Raw genomic sequence first — 23,404 nt, forward strand, 5'->3', positions numbered from 1 at the left:
CTGCTACTCTTAATCATATATCCTGATGTCATCTTACCCATATTTTAATTACCTTTATTTAACTAGGCAAGTCAGTATTGAACAAATTCTTATTTTCAATGGCGGCCGAGGAACAGTGGGTTAACTGCCTTCTTCAGGGGCAGAACGACAGATTTTTACTTTGTCAGCTCGGGGATTCGATCTTGCAACCTTTCGGTTACTAGTCCAACGCTCTAACCACTAGGCTACCTGCCTACATACATACATTATCTACCTCTAGCGATCCAGCATCCCTGCACATTGTAAATATGGTACTGGAACTGACCCTGTACATAGTCTGCTGACATATTTAATCTGTTTTTTCTAATCTTATTTTTAGCATTACATTGATGGGTTTTGAGTTTGCAAGAAAGGCATGTCATTGTACTTGAGCATGACATTAAAACTTAAAATATCATCAGTGATAGATTTGAATTGATCAAAATATAGATGTTCCTTATTATTATAAAATGTAGCAGAATCCTCTAAATGCACCAGTGCAGTTAGTCAACATTTAAAAGTTGATTAGAGATGGCAGTGAATCTTATTTGTATTGGTATTAGTAGAATTGTTATAAAAGGGAAGGAACCGTGTAAATGGAGTCACAGTGGATCTGAGTAACGGCCATGTTCCTCTTTTAGCTGCATTAGTAATTCCACGATTCATCATCTTAACAAGAGACTTTAACGTCGTGCTGGAGATCTTAGAAACAAACTCAGCACACACATTTTAAATTTAGCAAAATATTATTTTAATTCTTTAAAAAAAATAATCTATTGTCATTTATCACAGGCAAAGTTAACAAATGTAACAATTTCATATTAATTGAAAAACAAAAACAATGATTTCATAACGGTGATATGGCACAGCCCGATGGCGACATGTAATCTCAGAATGGCAATGCCAAACCACATACCCAGAACTCAACTACCTCTTTATTAGCAGCTGGCCTAATGATGGCTAAGTGCTGCTACCATGGACATGAAATAAAGACAAATAGTTACTTGTTATCAATCAGAGATGAGTATCAGAATCATCCCCTTTATCCTGGGTTTAAATTTCCATCCGAGGTCATGCCGATCGATGGATTGTTTTTATAGAAATAGTCTCTATATAGAAATAGTCTCTATAAGAACAGTGTTAATATCTCCAACACCTTTTTCTGTCCTCCAAAACAACAAAGTTTTCTGCACAATTGAACAGTTAGAGACTGCATCCCAAAAGGCACGCTATTCCCCACATAGGGTGTGCACTATGAGCCCTGGTCAAAATTAATGAACCATCTAGGGAATACGGTGCCATTTGGGACACAAAGTTTTAGTTCATCAGGAACAGTCCACGGTTCAGTTCCCACCCAGAGCATTGAGAGGGTCGTCGAAGATGTTGCCCAAGTCGTCCGCTGCACTGGTGTCCTGGGAGGGAGGGCTTTTCTTGGACTTGGATGGAGGCTGCTTGGCCATTGGCTTCACAGTGCTGGGAGAGAAGACGTCATCTGTACAGAGAGAGAGCATGTCCAGTAGATGTTTCAGTTCAACCTGGTGGCAATGGCATTGTAAGAATGTGTGTGTACGTATGCCTATATTTGTCTGTGGTAAATTTCAACGTGCATGTTGAAAGTTAGAGGAACAACAAACAATGCAAGATATTCTGAAATATGTGCTCCGCAAACACCCACCCATATGATCATGAAATATGGATTTAGTCTCCGCCTTCTTGGACTTCTTCTCTTTTGGTTTCGAAGTGGCCGTCAAATCAGCAAAGATGTCAACGTTGTCGTCAAACAGGCTGGCATCCAGGGATTTATCTTTGTGAGCTTTGGGGGTCGTCTCCGCTTCATCCTGGGACAACAGAAACAGACACATTCAGAAAAGAAGCAGACACACACTTTCCCTCCACCTCCTGTTGCAGAGATCGTGACTCTTGGATAAGCTGAGGCAGCATGCGCTGAGCCAGACCAACTGCATTTAGACTACTACAATGTACTGTAGGGCTGAGAATTGCCAGGGACCTCAAGACATACACTGCTCAAAAACATAAAGGGAACAGTAAAATAACACATCCTAGATCTGAATGAATGAAATAATCTTATTAAATACTTTTTTCTTTACATAGTTGAATGTGCTGACAACAAAATCACACAAAAATAATCAATGGAAATCCAATTTATCAACCCATGGAGGTCTGGATTTGGAGTCACACTCAAAATTAAAGTGGAAAACCACACTACAGGCTGATCCAACGTTGATGTAATGTCCTTTAAACAAGTCAAAATGAGGCTCAGTAGTGTGTGTGGCCTCCACGTGCCTGTATGACCTCCCTACAACGCCTGGGCATGCTCCTGATGAGGTGGCGGATGGTCTCCTGAGGGATCTCCTCCCAGACCTGGACTAAAGCATCCGCCAACTCCTGGACAGTCTGTGGTGCAACGTGGCGTTGGTGGATGGAGCGAGACATGACGTCCCAGATGTGCTCAATTGGATTCAGGTCTGGGGAACGGGCAGGCCAGTCCATAGCATCAATGCCTTCCTCTTGCAGGAACTGCTGACACACTCCAGCCACATGAGGTCTAGCATTGTCTTGCATTAGGAGGAACCCAGGGCCAACCGCACCAGCATATGGTCTCACAAGGGGTCTGAGGATCTCATCTCGGTACCTAATGGCAGTCAGGCTACATCTGGCGAGCACATGGAGGGCTGTGCGGCCCCCCAAAGAAATGCCACCCCACACCATGACTGACCCACCACCAAACCGGTCATGCTGGAGGATGTTGCAGGCAGCAGAACGTTATCCACGGCGTCTCACATGTGCTCAGTGTGAACCTGCTTTCATCTGTGAAGAGCACAGGGCGCCAGTGGCGAATTTGCCAATCTTGGTGTTCTCTGGCAAATGCCAAACGTCCTGCACGGTGTTGGGCTGTAAGCACAACCCCCACCTGTGGACGTCGGGCTCTCATACTACCCTCATGGAGTCTGTTTCTGACCGTTTGAGCAGACACATGCACATTTGTGGCCTGCTGGAGGTCATTTTGCAGGGCTCTGGCAGTGCTCCTCCTGCTCCTCCTTGCACAAATGCGGAGGTAGCGGTCCTGCTGCTGGGTTGTTGCCCTCCTACGGCCTCCTCCACGTCTCCTGATGTACTGGCCTGTCTCCTGGTAGAGCCTCCATGCTCTGGACACTACGCTGACAGACACAGCAAACCTTCTTGCCACAGCTCGCATTGATGTGCCATCCTGGATGAGCTGCACTACCTGAGCCACTTGTGTGGGTTGTAGACTCCGTCTCATGCTACCACTAGAGTGAAAGCACCGCCAGCATTCAAAAGTGACCAAAACATCAGCCAGGAAGCATAGGAACTGAGAAGTGGTCTGTGGTCACCACCTGCAAAACCACTCCTTTATTGGGGGTGTCTTGCTTATTGCCTATAATTTCCACCTGTTGTCTATTCCATTTGCACAACAGCATGTGAAATGTATTGTCAATCAGTGTTGCTTCTTAAGTGGACAGTTTGATTTCACAGAAGTGTGATTGACTTGGAGTTACATTGTGTTGTTTTAAGTGTTCCCTTTATTGTTTTGAGCAGTGTATTAACACGATACTTAGGTGCCGATACGATAAGTATTGCGATTCTCACGATTCTATATGTATTGCGATTCAATACTGTGATTTTATTGCAATTTAATGTTTGAAACATACTGCTCACTGAGTCTATAATACATTAAGAACACTTGCTCTTTCCATGACAGACTGACCAGGTTAATCCAGGTGAAAACTATGATCCCTTATTGATGTCACTTGTTAAGTCCACTTCAAACAGAGTAGATGAAAAGGAGGAGACAGGTTAAAGAAGGATTTTTAAGTCTTGAGACAATAGAGACATGGATTGTATGTGTGTGCCATTCAGAGGGTGATTGGGCAAGACAAAAGATTTAAGTGCCTTTGAACGGGGTATGGTAGTAGGTACCAGACGCCCCAGTTCTTGTCAAGAACTGCAACGCTACTGTTTTTACGGTCAACAGTTTCCCATGCATATCAAGAATGGTCCACTACCCAAAGGACATCCAGCCAACTTGACAACCGTGGGAAGCGTTGTTGGGCCTGCATCCCTGTGCTTTCGACACCTTGTAGAGTCCATGCCCTGACAAACTGAGGCTGTTTTGAGGTCAAGGGGGGGGGGGGGTACAACTCCATAATAGTAAGGTGTTCCTAATTTTCGGTATACTCAGTGTATGTCTGCTGCAGACAGACAAAAGAGCATGAGAAAATTTGTTTTAAATCAGTCATGGAAAGAAAAGTGCTGAAAACATGTCGACTCAACATTTAAAAAGAATATGGAGAACTTGCTATAGGATGAAAAATACCTGAGTTTTGGCACAGATACCACCAATTAGTACTTGCGAGTCAAAGTATCGACATAATACCATCCAAAATAATATGCGATATGTAACTGTATCGATATTTCCTCCAACTACTACGATGAATAATAAACTAACATTTCAATGATTGTAAGAATGTAAATTCCTGGCTGCACAAAAAATAAAAAAAAACGGACAGATTGATTGTTCAATTAACTGACAATATTGATCATCCTGACCAATACCTGGAAGAGGTCCTGTTTTGGAGTAGAGTTGCTCCCTGCCTTAGTGAATTTCCCCCCAGCAGTAATTTTAGTAGTGGGAGTGGAGCTCTTTCCCAACACAAAGATATCCTCTTCATCCTCCAGGAAGGAAGAGGCCTTTGCCTTCTTCGCCGACCTCGGCTTGACCTTCTGGAACAGGTCACCCACGGGGTCGTCAAAGAGGGACGGAGGGGTCGCTTCTTTCTCCTTCTTCGGCGTCAACTCACCCTCCGTAGTCTTTGTGGTGAGTTTGGGTGAGGGGGTGGTAAGTTTGGGGACTGGGGCTTGGGCAGGGACAGACCCGAAGGGGCTGTCAGACCCAAACAGGTCAGCCTCGTCGGGAGAGGGTAGCACCTTCACCTTGCAACCCTTAGAAAAGTCTCTCTTTAGAGGGGTGTTGGATACTGGTAGTGTTAGAACTGATGGTCTGACAGAGACATCAGTGAGCAGGGGTTGGGAGGGTAAGGAGGCAGGTAAGGAGGGCAAGGCAGTGGTTGGGACTTGGTTGGGTAGTCTAGGCCTGGGCAGGGTTAGGTTAGGTAGTGCCAGGCTAGGCTGGATTGGGTTAGGTAGTGCCAAACTAGGCTGGGTTGGATGAGGTAGGGTTGGGCTGTGTCCGGCCCGGTCCTCTCCCTGGTTTTTCTGGTCCACAGAGCGCTGAGCAGAAATCTGCCGTGCTGCCCTGGTCTGGGGCCTGCGGCGGATGGAGCCTTTAGCTCGACCCTACAGGAAGAGAAGACACATGAAGTCAGAACAGGGGCTTCTTTAGGAAGGTACAAGGTTAGAGCTTTAGGTGTGCTTCGTTTCCCCCACACCCCAGTGCCTGACCTCTGACCCTTGACCAACCTTGTTGGCACACTGTAGCACGGACACCTGGACAGGGTGGTCGAAGCTAAGCCCTCTGTTGCTGGGGGACTGGGTCCATGCCGGACTGGGGCTGAGGCCTGGTAGTCCACTGACCCCCCCTAGGATCCAAGGGGACGCGCTAGGCAGGAGGGCAGCAGGGTTGATCACCAGGGTGGTCTGAGAGTGGGGAGGAGGAACACATTTGTTCATCAACTAAAGTCCTTTATAAGAGAGTGTTTGTAGCACAGTGAGGACACATGCAAATGGTTATCACATTATAGAATTGGATTTACAAGTAATTTTGTTCATGCAGTTCCTCATAATCATCAGAACAAAGCGGTAGACATACAGAGGAAAGAGAGAGCCCAAGAATAAAGCCAAAGTCAAAATGTAGACATAGGAATGACATCTATTCATGCAGTTTCAGGAAGAAGAAAGGCTGAGCAATCACTTTCAGTCTGATGGTAAAAAAAGTCAACATTATGCGAATCAATCTGACAGTCACGCTGTCTCCGTTTAGCTTTTAAGCCAGTAGTGGAAAAGACCACATGATTCATGTCAAAGGCGGAGGTTCAAAGATGTCTGGCAGAGAACACGTTGGACGAATAAACTCTCACTCAGAAAGAGTAAAGCGTTGACTGATTTAAAAGAAGAAGTTATTTACTTGGAGTTTTCCAATTCGTGACGAAGGCTCTTTAGATTTTACAGGGCTTGGTGCCGGCTTCTGTGCAGTTGAACACCATAGATCAGGTGAAAAGGTCCAATGTAGCTGTTTTTATCTCAATATCAAATAATTTCTTGGTAACAATTAAGTAACTAACTGTGATTTTTGACCATTTTAATTGAAAAACAAAAATAGTGTCTTAGCGAAGAGCAATCTTTCAACAAAGAATTTTGCCAGGACTGTCTGAGTGTAGAGGGGATAACAAGCTGTTATTGGTAGAGCGGTGTGGAACTCTTTCTCATTGGTCTATTAACTAATTTACCACCTGGTGACATCATCCCACCAAAACAGGCTGACATTTCAGGCAGTCTTTTCAAACAGCTCCTCCACAAAAAGGGCATTATCATTTTCACAATGTTATGCCAAACTCATAGTGTGGAAATATATCTAAAACATAGGAAAATCACGTTTTTGACCTTTAAGTAATCTTGACACAGACAGGAGTACCTCCAAAAGCAATGTAACAGCCTGGATAACATTCCCTTGAAATATATCACAGTATAACAAGTCTCAACTGAGAGGAGAGAGCATTACTGTCTATAGATAACCTTCAAAATCTGAAACCCTTCAATCATAAACACATTGGCAATCACATAGACTGCAGAGCACTAAGGCTGCATTTACACAGGCTGCCCAATTCTGATCTTAATTTTGTTTTTACTAATTAGTCTTTTGACCAATCAGATCAGCTCTGAAAAAAAATCTAATGTGAAAAGATATGATGCGATTGATCAAAAGACCAATTAGTGGAAAAAAATATCAAAATTGGGCTACCTGTGTAAACCAGCCTACGTAAGACTGTTTCATCAGCCTTATCTCACTCCCTGTGCCAGAAGGTTTTGGGGATGGCTCGTCTTTACCGGGTTTACTGGGCTTCTCCCATACTTTCTGAGGTCAAATGAAAGACAAGGACTGAGGGTGTAGTCATTAGTAAATTAATCAAGTTGTTATTGTATTGATTGAATAGGGTACTGGCCGAAGAGCTTTGGGCTTGACAGAGCTGAAGAGGTCATCTTCATCCTCATCACTAAAAAGTGTTGGGGCTGCCGACCTCACTGAGCTGGGCCTGGACTTCACTGAGCTACTGGCATTACTGGGGCTGAACCTCAGACAGGAACACAGCACTTTATCACCAGGAATATCAGAAGTACAATTAATTTATCACTAAATGAAATAGCAGGTAGTACTAGTCAATGTGCATCCACCCTGGTCCTGGTGAGTGCAGGCTTTTGCTCTCGCCCAACACTAACACCTTTCCCATCTCACTGAGTACTGTCCCTAGAACTCACCACAGACTTGTCAGGCGTGGCGAAGATGTCAACGTCGGGGTGGTTGTCTCTCTGCTGAGTGTGACTGAAGAGCCGTTCCTCATCCTGGAACACCCCGGTACTGCTCTTGGTATGAGGACGCTCCTCTGTAGGCTAACACACAGACATAGGATTTACACACACACACACGAATTGTCAGTAGTATGAATAAACAAACCCAGACAAACCTTTAGTGTGTTTATGGCAGCTGGTTTGCTAGGTATGGAGATGGGGACAGTCCAGTCAGCACCCTCATCATCAAACAGACTGATGGTGTTCTTCTTCATTTTGGATTCCTTTTCCATGGGGGGCGGGCCCTCCTTAGACAGGAAGTCATCACCATCCGTCTCGTCCAATGGGCTCTTAGTCTGCTTGTTAAGTGACAGGAAGATATAGAGTCTGAGTACAGCACCTTACACTTAGGAGCAGGGCTCCATCTCAATTCACCTTTCCTCTCTCCTTACCTCAATCTCAACCATACTGGAAGAGAATGTCCAAGGTCCCTCCCCTTAGGCCTTCTTCTCCAATGCATTTTGAGAAGGAGAGAGGATGTGAGGCATTAACGAAAGATGAATTGAGAAAGGGCCCAAATGACTAAAACTAAGTTATGGTTAAGATTTGGGTTTGATGAGTTCAGCTGATCCTAGATTTGAGCTTAGGGAGAACTTCTACCCTGAGCCTCATGTAGCGTCTCACCTTGGCGGCTCCCAGTCGGTCTCCCAGCACGTTGATCCCTCCAAACAGACTGACGGCCCCTACTGGCTTCTTCTTACTCTCACTGCCCTCAAGTAGAGAGGACAGGGGTTGTACCTCAGGACCCTTCGCTGCCCTCTCCTCTGCATGCCTCTTCTCCACTGGGGGAGGATGTTTGTCTGTGTGGACCAGCGAGGGGGCTGGGGAGGCCACAGCAGCAGCCTAGAGAACAGCACAAGGGCACAGGAGACGGGTATGAACTAGGGGGTAAATTACTAGTTTAAAATTCAACAATACATACATGTCACTGCAGGGATGTTACCACACATATATTTCCATGAGTACAATACAAACAGTACTCTCCCCCCAAAAATATCATGAATAAAAACACATTTTTCATTCAATATTTGAATTGTTTTGAAATAATATATAAGAGCCTACATCCAGTGCATTGGGAAAGTATTCAGACCCCTTCCCTTTTTCCACATTTTGTTAAGTTACAGCCTTATTCTAAAATCTATTAAATTGGGAGTTTTTTTCTCATCAATCTACACACAATATCCCATAATGACAAAGAAAAAACATGTTAAGAAATCAAATGTAAAAAAATAACTGAAAAATGACATGTACAGAAGTATTCAGACTCTGAGTACTTTGCTAAAGCACCGTTGGCAGCGATTACAGCCTTGAGTCTTCTTGGGTATGGCGCTACAAGCTTGGCACACCTGTATTTGGGGAGTTTCTCCCATTCTTATCTGCAGATCCTCTCAAGCGCTGTCAGGTTGGATGGGGAGCGTTGCTGCACAGCTATTTTCAGGTCTCTTCAGAGATGTTTGATCGGGTTCAAGTCCGGGCTCTGGCTAGGCCACTCAAGGACATTCAGAGACTTGTCCCAAAGCCACTTGTGCGTTGTCTTGGCTGTGTGCTTAGGGTCGTTGTCCTGTTGGAAGGAGAACCGTCGCACCAGTATGAGGTCCTTAGCGATCTGGAGCAGGTTTTCATGAAGGATCTCTGTGCTTTGTTCTGTTCATCTTTCCCTTGATCCTGACTAGTCTCCCAGTCCCTACCGCTGAAAAACATCCACACAGCATGATGCTGCCACCACCATGCTTCACCGTAGGGATGGTGCCAGGTTTCCTCCAGACATGACACTTGGCATTCAGGCCAAAGAGTTCAATCTTGGTTTCATCAGACCAGAGAATCTTGTTTCTCATGGTCTGAGATTCTTTAGGTGCCTTTTGGCAAACTCCAAGCGGGCTGTCATGTGCCTTTTACTGAGGTGTGGCTTCTGTCTGGCCACTCTACCATAAAGGCTTGATTGGTGGAGTGCTGCAGAGATGGTTGTCCTTCTGGAAGGTTCTCCCATCTCCAGAGGAACTCTGGAGCTCTGTCAGTGTGACCATCGGCTTCTTGGTCACCTCTCTGACCAAGGCCCTTCTCCCCCGATTGTCCAGTTTGGCCGGGTGGCCAGCTCTAGGAAGAGTCTTGGTGGTTCCAAACTTCTTCCATTTAAGAATGATGGAGGCCACTGTGTTCTTGAAGACCTTCAATGCTGCAGAATTTTGTTGATACCCCTCCCCAGATCTGTTCCTCAACACAATGCTGTCTTGGGCCTCTACGGACAATTCCTTCTACCTCATGGCTTGGTTTTTGCTCTGACATGCACTGTCAACTGTGAGACCTTATATAGGACAGGTGAGTGTCTTTCCAAATCATGTCCAATCAATTGAATTTACCACAGGTGGACTCCAATCAAGTTGTAGAAACATCTCAAGGATGATCAATGAAACAGGATGCACCTGAGCTCAATTTCAAGACTCATTGTAAAGGGTCTGAATACTTATGTAAATAAGGTATTTCAGTTTTTTATATTTTTATACATTTGCAAACATTTCTAAAAACCTGTTATCACTTTGTCATTATGGGGTATTGAATGTAGATTGATGAGGATTTTATTTAATTAATCCATTTTAAAATAAGGCTGTAACATAACAAAAATGTGGAAAAAGGGAAGGGGTCTCAACACTTTCCGAATGCACGGTATTACTGAATTCTATTGTTGCCCCGAAGGCTTTTCATCTTTAGGCTATAATTCATGTCAGTGGCTGCTTCCCAAAATGGCACCCTATTCCCTATATAGTGCACTATATAGGGAACAGGTTGCCATTTGTGACAGACAAAATCTGTAACCCAGGCTTACTTTAGGGTCAGCTAGAGTAGAGCTGTTGTTGATGGCTGGTTTGAAGCCAAAGAGGGATCCCTTATCTTCACCATCCTCAGTCTCATCTTGAAACAGGAGAGACACTCTCTGTGGCTTCTTCTGACTGCATCAACACAGACATTTACACCCATCAAAACAACACCAAGACCCTAACTAGAGATAATGATTTAACTTCTTTTTTAACACTAGTCAAACATTTTGGCACAGTGTCTCTATTGTTGTGGATATAAAGTTTACCTCAACTCCTTGGTAGCAGCAAAGAGATCGTCATCATCCTCATCGAACAGGCTGTCGAAAGGATCTGCTTTGACACTGGGTAGACTATAGCGGGCGCTATAACTGGACTTCATCCCTCCAGTCTTTCCTGCACTATGCTTGGAGCTCATCCAATGGTCCTGATACAGACAGAATACAAAGGGTTAAATAGATAGCATGTGTTGAAGTATTAGCGACAACCTTCACTATCAAGCCCAAAATTGCCCCCTACCCTTCTGGTGTTTGCAGATTTGTAGGAATAGGATGGTTGTAAGCTGTATCTGAAGCTGTGCTGAGCCCATTGGATGGAGTTGCCATCACCATATTGGCTATGGGCAATTCCACAGTTAGAGTGTTGCAGAAACTCAGATCTTACACTTTAAAATATATGTCAAACAAAAACCAATGATTGAAAAATTACGCAAACCATACAACCCTAAGCCCAAGGACAACAAACAATTTCCACAGAAATGCAGTGCAGATGCAAAGTTTGGTACCAAACGTTACATCTGTACAGTTCTTCAAGTAAATGTGTTTTTGTAAAATGTTCTGTGGAAACTTAAAAGTAGTCTTTGTGCATAGAGTTGTATGGTTTAACTTTGCAATAAAAAAAAGATTTACACTACTGGTCAAAAGTTTTAGAACACCTACTATGCCAAGAGTGTGCAAAGCTGTCAAGGCAAAGGGTGGCTACTTTGAAGAATCTTAAATATTAAATATAGTTTGATTTGTTTAACACTTTTTTGGTTACTACATGATTCCATGTGTTATTTCATAGTTTTGATGTCTTTGCTATTATTCTACAATGTAGAAAATAGTATAAATAAAGAAAAAGCCTTGAATGAGTAGGTGTTCTAAAACTTTTGACCGGTAGTGTATATATATTTTTTAGTTAAATGATCATTCTGTTACTGTGGAATTGCCCACACACCTGTCCAGTTATTTCACATCTGTGAATACAAAAAGGGGTAGTGGCTACAGAAGGAGGCATTCTTTTCTGAAAGGCTGATGTTGAACGGAAGTTTATGTAGCAAGGTTCCGTTCCCTCCCATTACCTCGTCCTCACTGAAGAGGGTGCGAGAGACAGGTTTCTTGACTTGTGGTGTGGCATCTTCAGTTTGGCTTGATTTAGATTTCTTCGCAGACGCAAACAGATCCTGCATAATGAAAGAAAGTGGTTAGATATGAAGATGCAGGTACCAATTAATTATATTTTATGGACCGATATCAGTCATAGCTCATTTTCTCACCTTATCCTCCTCATCAACAAATATGGACAGATGAGCTTTGCTCTGAAGTGTTGGTTCCGGCTTGGACTGACTCTTAGGGATGGTTGGACATATCTGTAGAAAGACAGGGACAGAAGGTTGAGGTTAAATCTGTAAAACAAAGTGTGCTCCATGATTACCCAGAAAATTCTACAGGGTTCGTACAGACAGTGGCAAGTCAAATTCAAGGACTTAAGTACTTTTTCAGTCACTAATATTTATTTTCAAGGACCATCAATTTGTAATGGTTCATATTATGTCATTGTTTCTAGTCGCCACCAGATGGCAGTATATAGCTACAACCTAATGGTGAAAAAAAAGTAGTTTTCATTACTACCTTACAAGTTCTACTCAATAATACCTTGTTTCACTACATACATGAGTGGTATGTCAGTACTGATGAGCCTCTAATTTGAGTAGTGATGAGCAGAGTTTTGGGACATGCCTACTGGTGAACACACATTTCCTATTCACATTACTACACAACTCCAGCTTAATGACTGTGCTTTTATTCGGCATTTGGGAATCTATTACTTAATAGCTACGAAAAGCGTCTCGCTTCCGACTGGCAGCTTTAGTGTCGCCGGCCGGGAAAAGGGTGGGTGGGCTGTGTGAGGAACACGGCACCTTAACGGCCACCAGAAGGGCAGGAGCACAGCCGTCACTTGATAAAGCGGAATATCGCAGGCACCCCGTGAATGAGGCGATGGGCAAAAAAGCTCTGGAGGATGTTGCAGAGAAAAAGTCACAAATGTAGATCTGGCGCCAGCGCAGGATGCAGCGTTGTCATTCCCCCTTCATGTGACCCTTCAGGAGCGATTCACCCATGCTCGCAATCTCAAAGTCTGACGCATTTATTTGCACCTTACATGGTGTGGGTTGGTTGGTTCCACTGACGTAGTGGTAAAAAGGTGGGTAAACTATACAAAAATATAAAACGCAACATGTAAAGTGTTGGTCTCATGTTTCATGAGTTGAAATAAAAAAATCCCTGAATTTTTTTTATTTGATTTTTTATTTATCTGTTATTTTACCAGGTAAGTTGCCTGAGAACACGTTCTCATTTACAGCAGCGACCTGGGGAATAGTTACAGGGGAGAGGAGGGGGATGAATGAGCCAATTGTAAACTGGGGATGATTAGGTGACCGTGATGATATGAGGACCAGATTGGGAATTTAGCCAGGACACCAGGGTTAATACCTCTACTCTTATGATAAGTGCCATGGGATCTTTAATGACCACAGAGAGTCAGGACACCCGTTTAACGTCCCATCCGAAAGACGGCACCCTACACAGGGCAGTGTCCCCAATAATGTTCCATTTGGACAAAAAGGCAGGGTTGAATCTACATTTTACTGCCATTTTAGCTATCAATGTGACGTTTGAGGATATACAACTCAGTAGTCTGCCTGGAAAATAATTTGCAAGACCAATACAATTTTCATGTTGACATATTTCATCATTATCTGTTCTCTCATTTAATTCAATGACATTCAAGTAATGGATCCTTACTTGAGAATAAGTGTTGAAAAGAAGCACACCTGCGAGTGAGTGAGTTAGAGAGAAAGAGAGATATTGCATATAGAGATGATGGATAAAAGAGGACTCCCACCTCCTCTGACTCTTCACTGGTGGAGGGCCGTTGTTTCTTTAGTGGCTCAGTCAGCAGGCTCTTGGTACCAGGACCAAACATGGAGACACCTCCTGCTGGCATCTAAACACAACCAAAAACCTCATCACTGAAAGCAACAACCATCATTCTCAACAACCATCAGTGCAACATGTAATCATGATCCCCAAGTCCCCTAAATCAATAACCATGATCACGCTAATGTTAGTCAATTAACAAGTATCCCACTTAATATGTAGGGTGTTCACCCATAAAAGTATTCATTAATTCAAGGTTTATACAAATAACATACAACATACAACAGAGAATTGTGTCAGAAAAACAGTAGTCTAACCCCCATGTCGCTACCATAGACGGTTTAAAAGTTAGACAATTTACTCTGAGAATTTATCATGTTTAGAGTGAATGGAATGTCATCACAGGCATGATCAAAGTGGTCACTGCTCCATAGAACTCTGCTCCGCGGCAGAACAGCACTAACAGGCCTCCCGAGCGGCACAGCGGTCAAAAGCACTGCTTCGCAGTGATACAGGCATCATACAGATCCGGGTTTGATTCCGGGCTGTGTCACAGCCGGCTGTGACGTGGAGACCCATGAGGTGTCCGGCGTCGTCCGGGTTAGGTCGGCCGGGATGTCCTTGTCCCATTGCGCTCTAGTGACTCCTTGTGGCGGGCCGGGCATATGCACGCTGGCTTCAGTCGCCAGGTGTAAGGTGCTTCGGGTTAAGCGAGCAGTGTGTCAAGAAGCAGTGCGGCTTGGCAGGGTCGTGTTCCGGAAGACGCATGGCTCTTGACCTTGGCCTCTCACGAGTCCGTACGAGAGTTGCAGCAATAGTACAATTGGATCCCACGAAATTGGGGGAAAAAGTCAACTAGTGGCTGCAGGTCAAATGAGTGAAAACATTGGCTTTTTCTAAATGAAATCTGCAGTATAAAAACAAAATAGGGACTAAATATGTATTTATTTACAAAGCTAACAGACAATTTCAATAACCACCCTCCGTGAAGACAATATGTTCATGTTTACATTGTGTATTTCTGAATCTTTCCCTTTAAATCGCCATAGAAATGGCACCTCTCAACATAGAAAAATCTAAATCAACTTGATACCAATCTAACCCGCAGAAACACCTCCAACTGGTACCACCTCCCATTGCCAAATATGGAAGAGATAGACCCAAGAGCAGCACAGTCTAAACTAGCAACGGTCACAACAAACTAACATTCTTATTTCATCAACACTGTCAACTATAAGTATACTCAAGTTACAATATTGCAGAGAACAATCTAATGATTCATTATGTGTGATTTATAATGACACATAAGAAAACAACGTTTTGACATAACTTTTGTAGCATCCTCTTGAATTGCCCCGTTTTTCTCTAAATTCTAAGGTAGTGAGCGGAGGCCCTATGATACAGTATAGGTAAAAACAACGCTCTGTACACTCACCTTTTTCTGAGGAGACTGTTTCACCTGTTCTTCCTCCTCCTCCACCACCTCCCTCCTACTCTGTAGAGGGGGCAGAACACCGGAGTTCTCACTGAAGATGTCACCATCCTCATCACCTCCTCCAGACAGATCCACTGTCTTCCTCTGCTTGGGTTCCTCCTGTCCAGCTGAACACAGGTGACAACACATTATGAGTGCTTGTGCTGAAGACAGTTATAGTGTGGCAAGATCTAAGATGTGAAACTTACTGCATGAATGAAAATAAGCTGAAAACTTGATTCACATACCTAAGAGCAAATGATGTATTGGCGTGATGCCAATGTAAGATTTTTACTGATATTTTACGATCATTGATCTGAAGTTGGGATCTCGCCCACCATGCTAGCGAGAGAGAGAGAGAAGTTACGGTTTGATTGACTTACCTGAGCTGGATTTATTAAGGCTTTTGCCGGTGAAGAAGTCATCCTCCTCATCGTCAAACAGCCCCCCTAAAGCGGTCTTTCTAGGGGCTGATGTCTGGGTCTTGTGGGGTTTGGCTGGACTGCCGTTCTCTCTACCCCCCACTGAGTCAGAGTCATTAGGAGTGCCAAACAGGCTGTTCTCTATGGGGAAAGAAGAGGACAGGATAGACTCGTCAGATAAAACCTGGAGATGATAATATTTTCAGTACCGTCACAGAATAGTCAACATAGTACAGTAGACTGTCTGTGGTCATGTATTGTAATAGTATTTAGTTTGAACTTAATAAATCCAATTCCGTTTCAGAAAGGCAGGACGGTATCTTCAGAGGCATTATGTTCTCAAGCCCCAGAAAACTGTCTTCTTCATTTGAGTAACACTGTTATTACTACTTCATCTTTGAAATGCCTTTGCTGTCCTTAGGGCATGTTTCTATGCTCCCGAGTGGCGCAGCGGTCTAAGACACTGCATCTCAGTGCAAGAGGCATCACTGCAGTCTTTGGTTCGAATCCAGGCTACATCACATCCAGCCTTGATTGGGAGTCCCATAAGGTTTGGCCGGTGTAGGCCGTCATTGTAAATAAGAATTTGTTCTTAACTGACTTGCCTAGTTAAATAAAGGTTAAATAAATAAATTCAAATTATATTACCTGGGAATATTGACACAGTCCCTGAAGGAATCTTCTTAGCAGGCTTGACAGGTTCTGGCAGAAACACAAGAGAGACTTACAGGTTCTGTTAACAGGTCAGTCTCTATACTGTCCAGAAAAATAGCATTACTCAAAATGAATAAGGTAACCCACAAAAAATGAATTAGAAACAGTGACCACAGCCATTTCACAACATTCTCAATTCACTTACAAGAAAACATCCTGAAAAGGAAAGCAACCATCTAAACTTGCAGAAGAAAAAAAATGTTTTTGATTGCAAAACATCTAGTGTGCCCTAATGAAAACAGCCTTGGTGTTTCAACAGACAGTTTGTATGACTATTATTACCTGTGGTCTTCTCCTCTGCTACAGGCTGTTGAGGTGGATCAGAGAACAGATCCCCCTGGACAACAAACATCATTATCAGGGTCGCTATGGTTTCAGACAAAACTCATTTAAATGTACTCTTCGGGAGCTTTTAACAGGCTGTAGATTCATTTTGTTTTCTTTGAACAGTTCACTTATTGATTTCTATCCATCATATGTGAAATTACAATGGGTAAGTAACATGGAAAAAGTAAGACATGGAAGCTACAAAACGGCGTTCATGTGAGCCTACCTCATCAAACAGTCCTCTCCCTCCGCTGAAGAGGCCTCCTTTCCCTCCAAACGGAGAGAGGTCCTCGTCCTCCATCTTGGGCGGCCCGAATAACTCCTCGCCGTCATCTTCAATAGCTACAACAACACGAACAGGTGTCAACAAGTCAAAAAAATGACTGGTAAATACTGCAATGTCATGACTGCTTGTCAAATGACATCTCATTCAGTCACTTTGGAGCGAGACCAACTCCACTAATGCTCTTCTGACTGAAGTGTTATGAAGTAACAGCTTAGCAGGTATAATATAATTGTATAGATAGTGAGAGAGATTAGGTGCTTGTACACAATGTGCAGTAAAGAAAACTCTTTTAGATGAGTGAATTGCTGTCCAACCCGGTGGCCTCTCAGCCTTGGGCTCTTTCTTTGCTTTACTGTTCTTCTTCGAGGCAGACGACAACGCTTCAGAGAAGTGACACGGGGAAGGAAACATGAGCATGCACATGCAGAACAATGATATGTAGTGAAACATGCATGTGCTGTTGAAATCTGCCATCATTATTTGCATTATGACATCACATTTGTTGTATGGCCTACATTATGTACAAATGTACCAACTGAAAACACATCTTGGAACTTGTATGGAGCAAACAGTGGCCATAATAATCAAAACAGAGAGGACAGATAAATGAATTTAGGTAGATTGTTAGAGTGAAGTGTAGGATCATTAGTCTGGGTGCCAGACTGTGTGTTCCGCGCAGTCATACGGCATATCAAGATGTTTTCCTTTATTTTAAGCCTGAATTGAGAATTACAGTGGCAAGAAAAAGTATGTGAACCCTTTGGAATTACCTGCATTTCTGCATAAATTGGTCATCAAATTTGATCTGATCTTCATCTAAGTCACAACAGACACAGTGTGCTTAAACTAATAACACAAAAGTTGTATTTTTCTTGTCTATATTGAATACATCATTTAAACATTCACAGTGTAGGTTGGATAAAGTATGTGAACCCCTAGGTTAATGACTTCTCCACAGCTAATTGGAGTCAGGAGTCAGCTAACCTGTAGTCCAATCAATGAGACGGTTGGACGTTGGTTAGAGCTGCCTTGCCCTATAAAAAACACTCACAGCATTTGAGTTCGCTATTGACAAGAAGCCTGATGTGAACTATGCCTCGAACAAGAGATCTCAGAAGACCTAAGATTAAGAATTGTTGACTTGCATAAAGCTGGAAAGGGTTACAAAAGTATCTCTAAAAGCCTGTTCATCAGTTCACGGTAAGACAAATTGTCTATAAATGGAGAAATTTCAGCACAGTTGCTACTCTCCCTAGGAGTGGCCGTCCTGCAAAGATGACTGCAAGAGCACAGCGCAGAATGCTCAATGAGGTTAAGAAGAATCCTAGAATGTCAGCTAAAGACATACAGAAATCTCTGGAACACTAACAGTTGGAACACTAGAGTCTACGATACGTAAAACACAATGGTGTTCATGGGAGGACATCACGGAAGAAGCCACTGCTGTCCAAAAGAAACATTGCTGCACGTCTGAAGTTGGCAAAAGTGCACTTGGATGTTCCACAGCGCTACTCGCAAAATATTCTGTGGACAGATGAAACTACAGTGGAGTTGTTTGGAAGGAACACAAAACACAACCTGGATTTCTGCATAAATTGGTCATCAAATTTGATCAAATCTTCATCTAAGTCACAACAATAGACAAACATAGTGTGCTTAAACTAATAAGAAAGGAGGAAAAAAAAGGCATAGCACACCAACATCAAAACCTCATCCCAACTGTAAAGTATGGTGGAAGGAGCATCATGGTTTGGGGCAGCTTTGCTGACTCAGGGCCTGGACCGCTTGCTATCATTGACGTAAAAATGAATTCCCAAGTTTATCAAGACATTCTGCAGGAGAATGTTAGGCTGTCTGTCTGCCAATGGAAGCTCAACAGAAGTTGGGTGATGCAACAGGACAACAACCCAAAACACAGACGTAAATCAACAACAGAATGGCTTCAGAAGAAAATACGCCTTCTGGAGTGGCCCAGTCAGAGCCCTGACCTCAACCCTATTGAGATGATGTGGCATATCCTCAACAGAGCAGTTCACACCAAACATTCCAAGAATATTGCTTAACTGAAACAGTTTTGCAAAGAGGAATGGTCCAAAATTCCTCCGGACCATTGTGCAGGTCTGATCCACAACTACAGAAAACGTTTGGTTGAGGTTATTGCTGCCCAAGGAGGGTCAACCAGTTATTAAATCCAACGGTTCACATACTTTTTCAACCCTGCACTGTGAATGTTTACATAGTGTGTTCAAAAAAGACATGAAAACGTATAATTGTTTGTGTGTTATTAGTTTAAGCAGACTGTGATTGTCTATTGTTGTGACCTAGATGAAGATGGTCCTGGACCATCTGACATAAAAAGAAAAGGACATTTTGATGAAAAAGCTTTAAATAAAAGGGTAAAAATCCAGGCATGTCACATTACTGCACAAAACACAGGGCCACATGATCATATGGCAATAAATTGGCTAAAGCAGAAACACACTGATACCCAGGCTAGCATATGAGCTCATACAGATACCATGATGGTGGAGGTGATAATGGACGTGCTGAGTAGTTTGTAACTCAGGTCATATCAACCCAACATACATGTGCGATCTCCCTCTGGCTTGCTGATGGGTTCCCCTTTGATTCTGGCAGCCAGCTCATCAGCAAAGGATGATGGTCTTGGGTTCTGAATGTGACACAAAGACTTCCGTAAAAGAGAGGTGGAATAGAACATCAATTATCATGTAAGGTCCCGTGTGGCTCAGTTGGTAGAGCATGGTGTTTGCAACGCCAGGGTTGTGGGTTCGATTCCCACAGGGGACCAGTACGGAGAAAAAAAAGTATGAAATGTATGCATTCACTACTGTAAGTCGCTCTGGATAAGAGCGTCTGCTAAATGACTAAAATGTAAAAGTAAGGGGACATGCAATTAACTTCAAAATATTTCACATTTGTCTACATTCAATAGCTGAGACATGACACATTCATTATGCTCCCTCAAGTCCTAAAACAAATGTATTAGCAATGTTGACTTAGCTGGATAAAGGCTAGTTATATTTTATAAATGATCTGTCCGTCATATTATTAGTATCAGTCTCCACCAGCAAACTATAATCAAACATACCTTTCTATCATCATCATCATCATCTTCGTCCGATTCTCCGAAAATGTCTGAATCTCCCTCCTCATCATCACTCAACATAGACGACTTCTGAAGGGGAAATCATTCAATGTCATCCATGAGGTTGCAAATAAAATCACAATCTTCACTAAGGTGTAATCATTACCATGATCGCCATAAACAACAGCATGCTTATGGCCAGTGTCCAGAGTGTAGGTAGGATTCAATCAACCACACACTTTTCTGTTGTGTTTCGTCATTGATTAAATTGGCAAATACCTTAATCATCCATTGTCAGAATTGTGCACACAGAGATACAATTCTGTACGTTTGTTATTGTTTTCACAGCGATATCAACTAACTCTGGGTTTGATCGTCGACCCTGACAGTCACAGTGAAATTGACCTTCACCTTCTTCATGGTGCCTGGCCCCTCCTCATCCTGGTCAAAGTCATCGTCTGACTGCTGTTCACATAAACACCACAGGGATAATACAGTCATCTAAATAAAATTGTCAGTATTTTCAACTTATTTTGAGGATAATAATAATGCCAACTTCACACTTAAAAAAACATCCGACTCTTTCTAGCCGAAAATATGAAAAAAGATTTACGTCAGCATCTTTGCCATCTTCGCTCAAAATGACGGTGTCTCGATCGCTGTCGACTGACATTTCTGTGAAGTAAAGAATGACATCAGTTTCACTTTCTCTTTGCGAAATACGACTAATGTTAGAGGAGAAACACTATGCTTGGAAGAGTGTTGAACACTAACAATATAAACACATGCCAAGAATACACACACTTTCCTTCAGTAGAAAGAGTACATGAGGAACAGAGGTGATCTACCTTCACTGGAGAGGTCTCCCAGTCCAACGTCTTCTTGCCCCATAAAGAGCTGAGAGCCAATCAAATATGGTAAAGGCCTGTCCACATACAGGTCCTACAAACAGAGAGAGAGGTGGGTTAGAGAAAGAAAGACGGAGAGGAAGCGGTCAGAGAAAACGTCATTGGTCAATACGAGCAGAATCATTGAAATCAAATGTTAGTCAAAAAAATGTAAAATAAGCGTGTACATCAGTTGTCAAAGTGCTTAACCTGAGCTAGACCCCAAAGACAGATCAAAAACACAGTGGCATGGAAACATTGGCCATCCTCCCTGGACTAGACTGGGCAGGTATTAATCCTAACGTGATATCTGGAGCAGTGAATAACTTTCATTCTATCTCTAATCCTGTATGTTTCCAGATGATTCCAAACTCACCTTGGGCTCCAGTATGGGCTCCACTCTGTCTGTGGCCTCCTCGTCCTCTGAGTCAGAGTTTCCTGCCTTGATGTCTAGCTGCTCAAAGGCAGAGTCCAGCACCATCAGACCGTAGTTCACTGCTTCCTGGACCTTAGGAATCAGCTGGGCTTCCTTCTGCTCACGAGTCTTCTAATGCGGGGTAATTGAATTGAACTATCCCCGGGGGGGAACTCGCAACGTCACAGTGCTATACATGTCACAACACATCAAGGAAGGAGTAGGTAGATGATTTACCTGCTCAGGCGGTCTCTCCAAGGCCTCAGGCTTTGGCACCACCTCCTCATCATACACTCTCTGATGAGGTCAACAAAAACAAAGATCAGTAACACATCACACAATCAATACAAGAAGAATGAGTTAGAATCTATCAATGTAACACAGCACCTTGAGATAGTGAACAAAAAGAGGCGGCACCATGAGCAAGCAGATCATTAAACACAAGTGTCATCAGTTCCTCATAGTTCTGTACCATGTAGCACGATTCATCTTTTATTCATTTTGTTAAAAGCTTGTGAAGTTTCAAAATATCTGTGAAATGTAAAATACGGCATAACCATCCTCTAAAGTAGAGGGGCACCAAGCTGAACAGAAGAACAAGACATGGGTCGTGTTCATTTGGGCACACTGTAGTAAAACAAATTTGAAGCAAAAAAAAGTAAATTTGTGTTACTTATTAGACAAGTCAAGAACAGGTGGTCCTTTCCCTGTTTCAGTCAGTTTTCTTCCATTAAAATGCTCTAATGAAGACGACCATGGTATTTCCAGTCCACAACGTACGTTTTCAATGAATTGTGTGTTGGAGAGCATGAGGAAGTCGTTGAAGACAGTGTGCACGCAACAGTCTGTGGCCTTGGTGTCTCTGATCAGTCCATCCAGCTGCTTCTCTATCTCATGAGTCTTTGACAGCATCCTCTGGGAGAAGTCTTGCAGGAACAGGAATAGCTGTGGACGAGGGGATACCAACAACTGTTTAATCTTCATCTATTCAACAGTGTATCTGATTGTTCAGTAGCGGACGTTGTCTTTGCCACAGCGATAAGGGTAGTTAATCTGTTGCATTGCTGTTTACAACGCTATGTGATTGCTCTACCCATAAAATGTAGAGTTAGAGGCTGAGAGCCTGCCTGCCAGTCTGTTTCTGCTTCAGCCACCAGATGATACACTGTTAAATGCATTAGAAACAGTTGGGTATTCAGAAACTGAATAATAACTTGTAGATAATAACCAAAGCCTACCCCTGAGTCTGCAGCCAGGGACCAGTTGGCGCTGGTCTGTCGCATCTCTTCCAAGGTCCAGAGTCTCTCCCACACCTGGCCATCCTTCCCGGTGTGATTGCTCTTGCTGGGGACATTCGCCATGCCAACCGGCAACCCGCTCATCTGAAACAATATTGAAGGATGTATTCAGTGGGAATAAACCGGAGAAAACATTTCAAACGGGCGTTCAGCGTAGACAATAATCATTTAAAAGTTCTCTACTGTTTCGTGCAAACTGGACGCGATCCATTACCTGATTTGTCAAAAATAAGCCCAAATGATATAACTTTGGTCGCGATCAACACAGGCATGGACTGGCAAATGCGAGCTAAATTAGCTGGCACCAGTGTCTGCTTTATTGCAATGCAAACAAGCTAGCTAGTTTGCTACCCTAGTAAGCAAGCAAACTAGTTTTCGAACATTGTAGGTGCAATGTTTCATTGGGAAGTCGCAAGCTTTCGCAAAATGTCATTTGGAATGTTAACTAGGTATAGGACGTTAGTTGAATAAATGTTTATGCACTGCCGGAGACTGGCTAGCTAGCTAGCCAGGCAATGATTCATTGAGAGCATACTCTCGCACTTTCAGAGATATTTTTACTAAACTCACCTTAGTAACTGTTGTCCACGTTAGTGAAATGTGAGCCCCAAAAGTCGTAAAAAGAGACTCGATTATGCCGTTCCTCATTGAGCTCTTGACAGGTCGGCCATAATTCTGTCTGTCTGTCTGTCTGGAGTCAATCAGCTGACGGCAGTCACCTGACTCAATGCAACGTTACCACATCAAATTAGCAATAGTAATCAATACATACAGGTCTTTGTTTGTATGGTATGTAATGTGTATGTTGAATGCATTGTCATGTTATTGAAATGCATGCAGTTTTCCTTAGCTAGAATTGTTCATTTATTTACTCTAGGCCT

The 23,404-nt window shown here is 43.1% G+C and overlaps 1 protein-coding gene across 6 annotated transcripts; it reads right to left on the minus strand.

The window, feature by feature from the left end:
• Nucleotides 1-745: 745 nt before the first annotated feature.
• On the minus strand, nt 746-23,358 carry LOC115193572 (WASH complex subunit 2). 6 transcript variants are annotated; one of them, XM_029752320.1, is made up of 27 exons: nt 23,094-23,358; nt 22,464-22,607; nt 22,006-22,170; nt 21,463-21,522; nt 21,187-21,354; nt 20,772-20,865; nt 20,537-20,598; nt 20,335-20,388; nt 19,927-20,013; nt 19,404-19,488; nt 16,758-16,873; nt 16,487-16,541; nt 16,139-16,213; nt 15,452-15,631; nt 15,030-15,196; nt 13,560-13,661; nt 11,929-12,021; nt 11,734-11,835; nt 10,661-10,818; nt 10,403-10,526; nt 8,206-8,424; nt 7,698-7,880; nt 7,492-7,623; nt 5,461-5,655; nt 4,615-5,355; nt 1,694-1,856; nt 746-1,510 (listed from the first exon to the last, which is right to left on the minus strand). In XM_029752320.1, exons 1-27 carry the CDS (start codon nt 23,169-23,171, stop codon nt 1,362-1,364), a joined length of 3,951 nt encoding a protein of 1,316 aa, XP_029608180.1. In that variant the 5' UTR covers nt 23,172-23,358; the 3' UTR covers nt 746-1,361. The 6 variants fall into 6 exon arrangements, with proteins under 6 accessions (XP_029608180.1, XP_029608181.1, XP_029608183.1 ...); XM_029752321.1 differs by having other exon boundaries at nt 19,927-20,010; nt 21,187-21,357; XM_029752323.1 differs by having other exon boundaries at nt 16,139-16,192; nt 21,187-21,357.
• Between the last annotated feature and the right edge of the window lie 46 nt (nt 23,359-23,404).

Source organism: Salmo trutta, chromosome 5 (genome assembly GCF_901001165.1).
Source record: "Salmo trutta chromosome 5, fSalTru1.1, whole genome shotgun sequence".
Lineage (NCBI taxonomy): Eukaryota > Metazoa > Chordata > Actinopteri > Salmoniformes > Salmonidae > Salmo > Salmo trutta.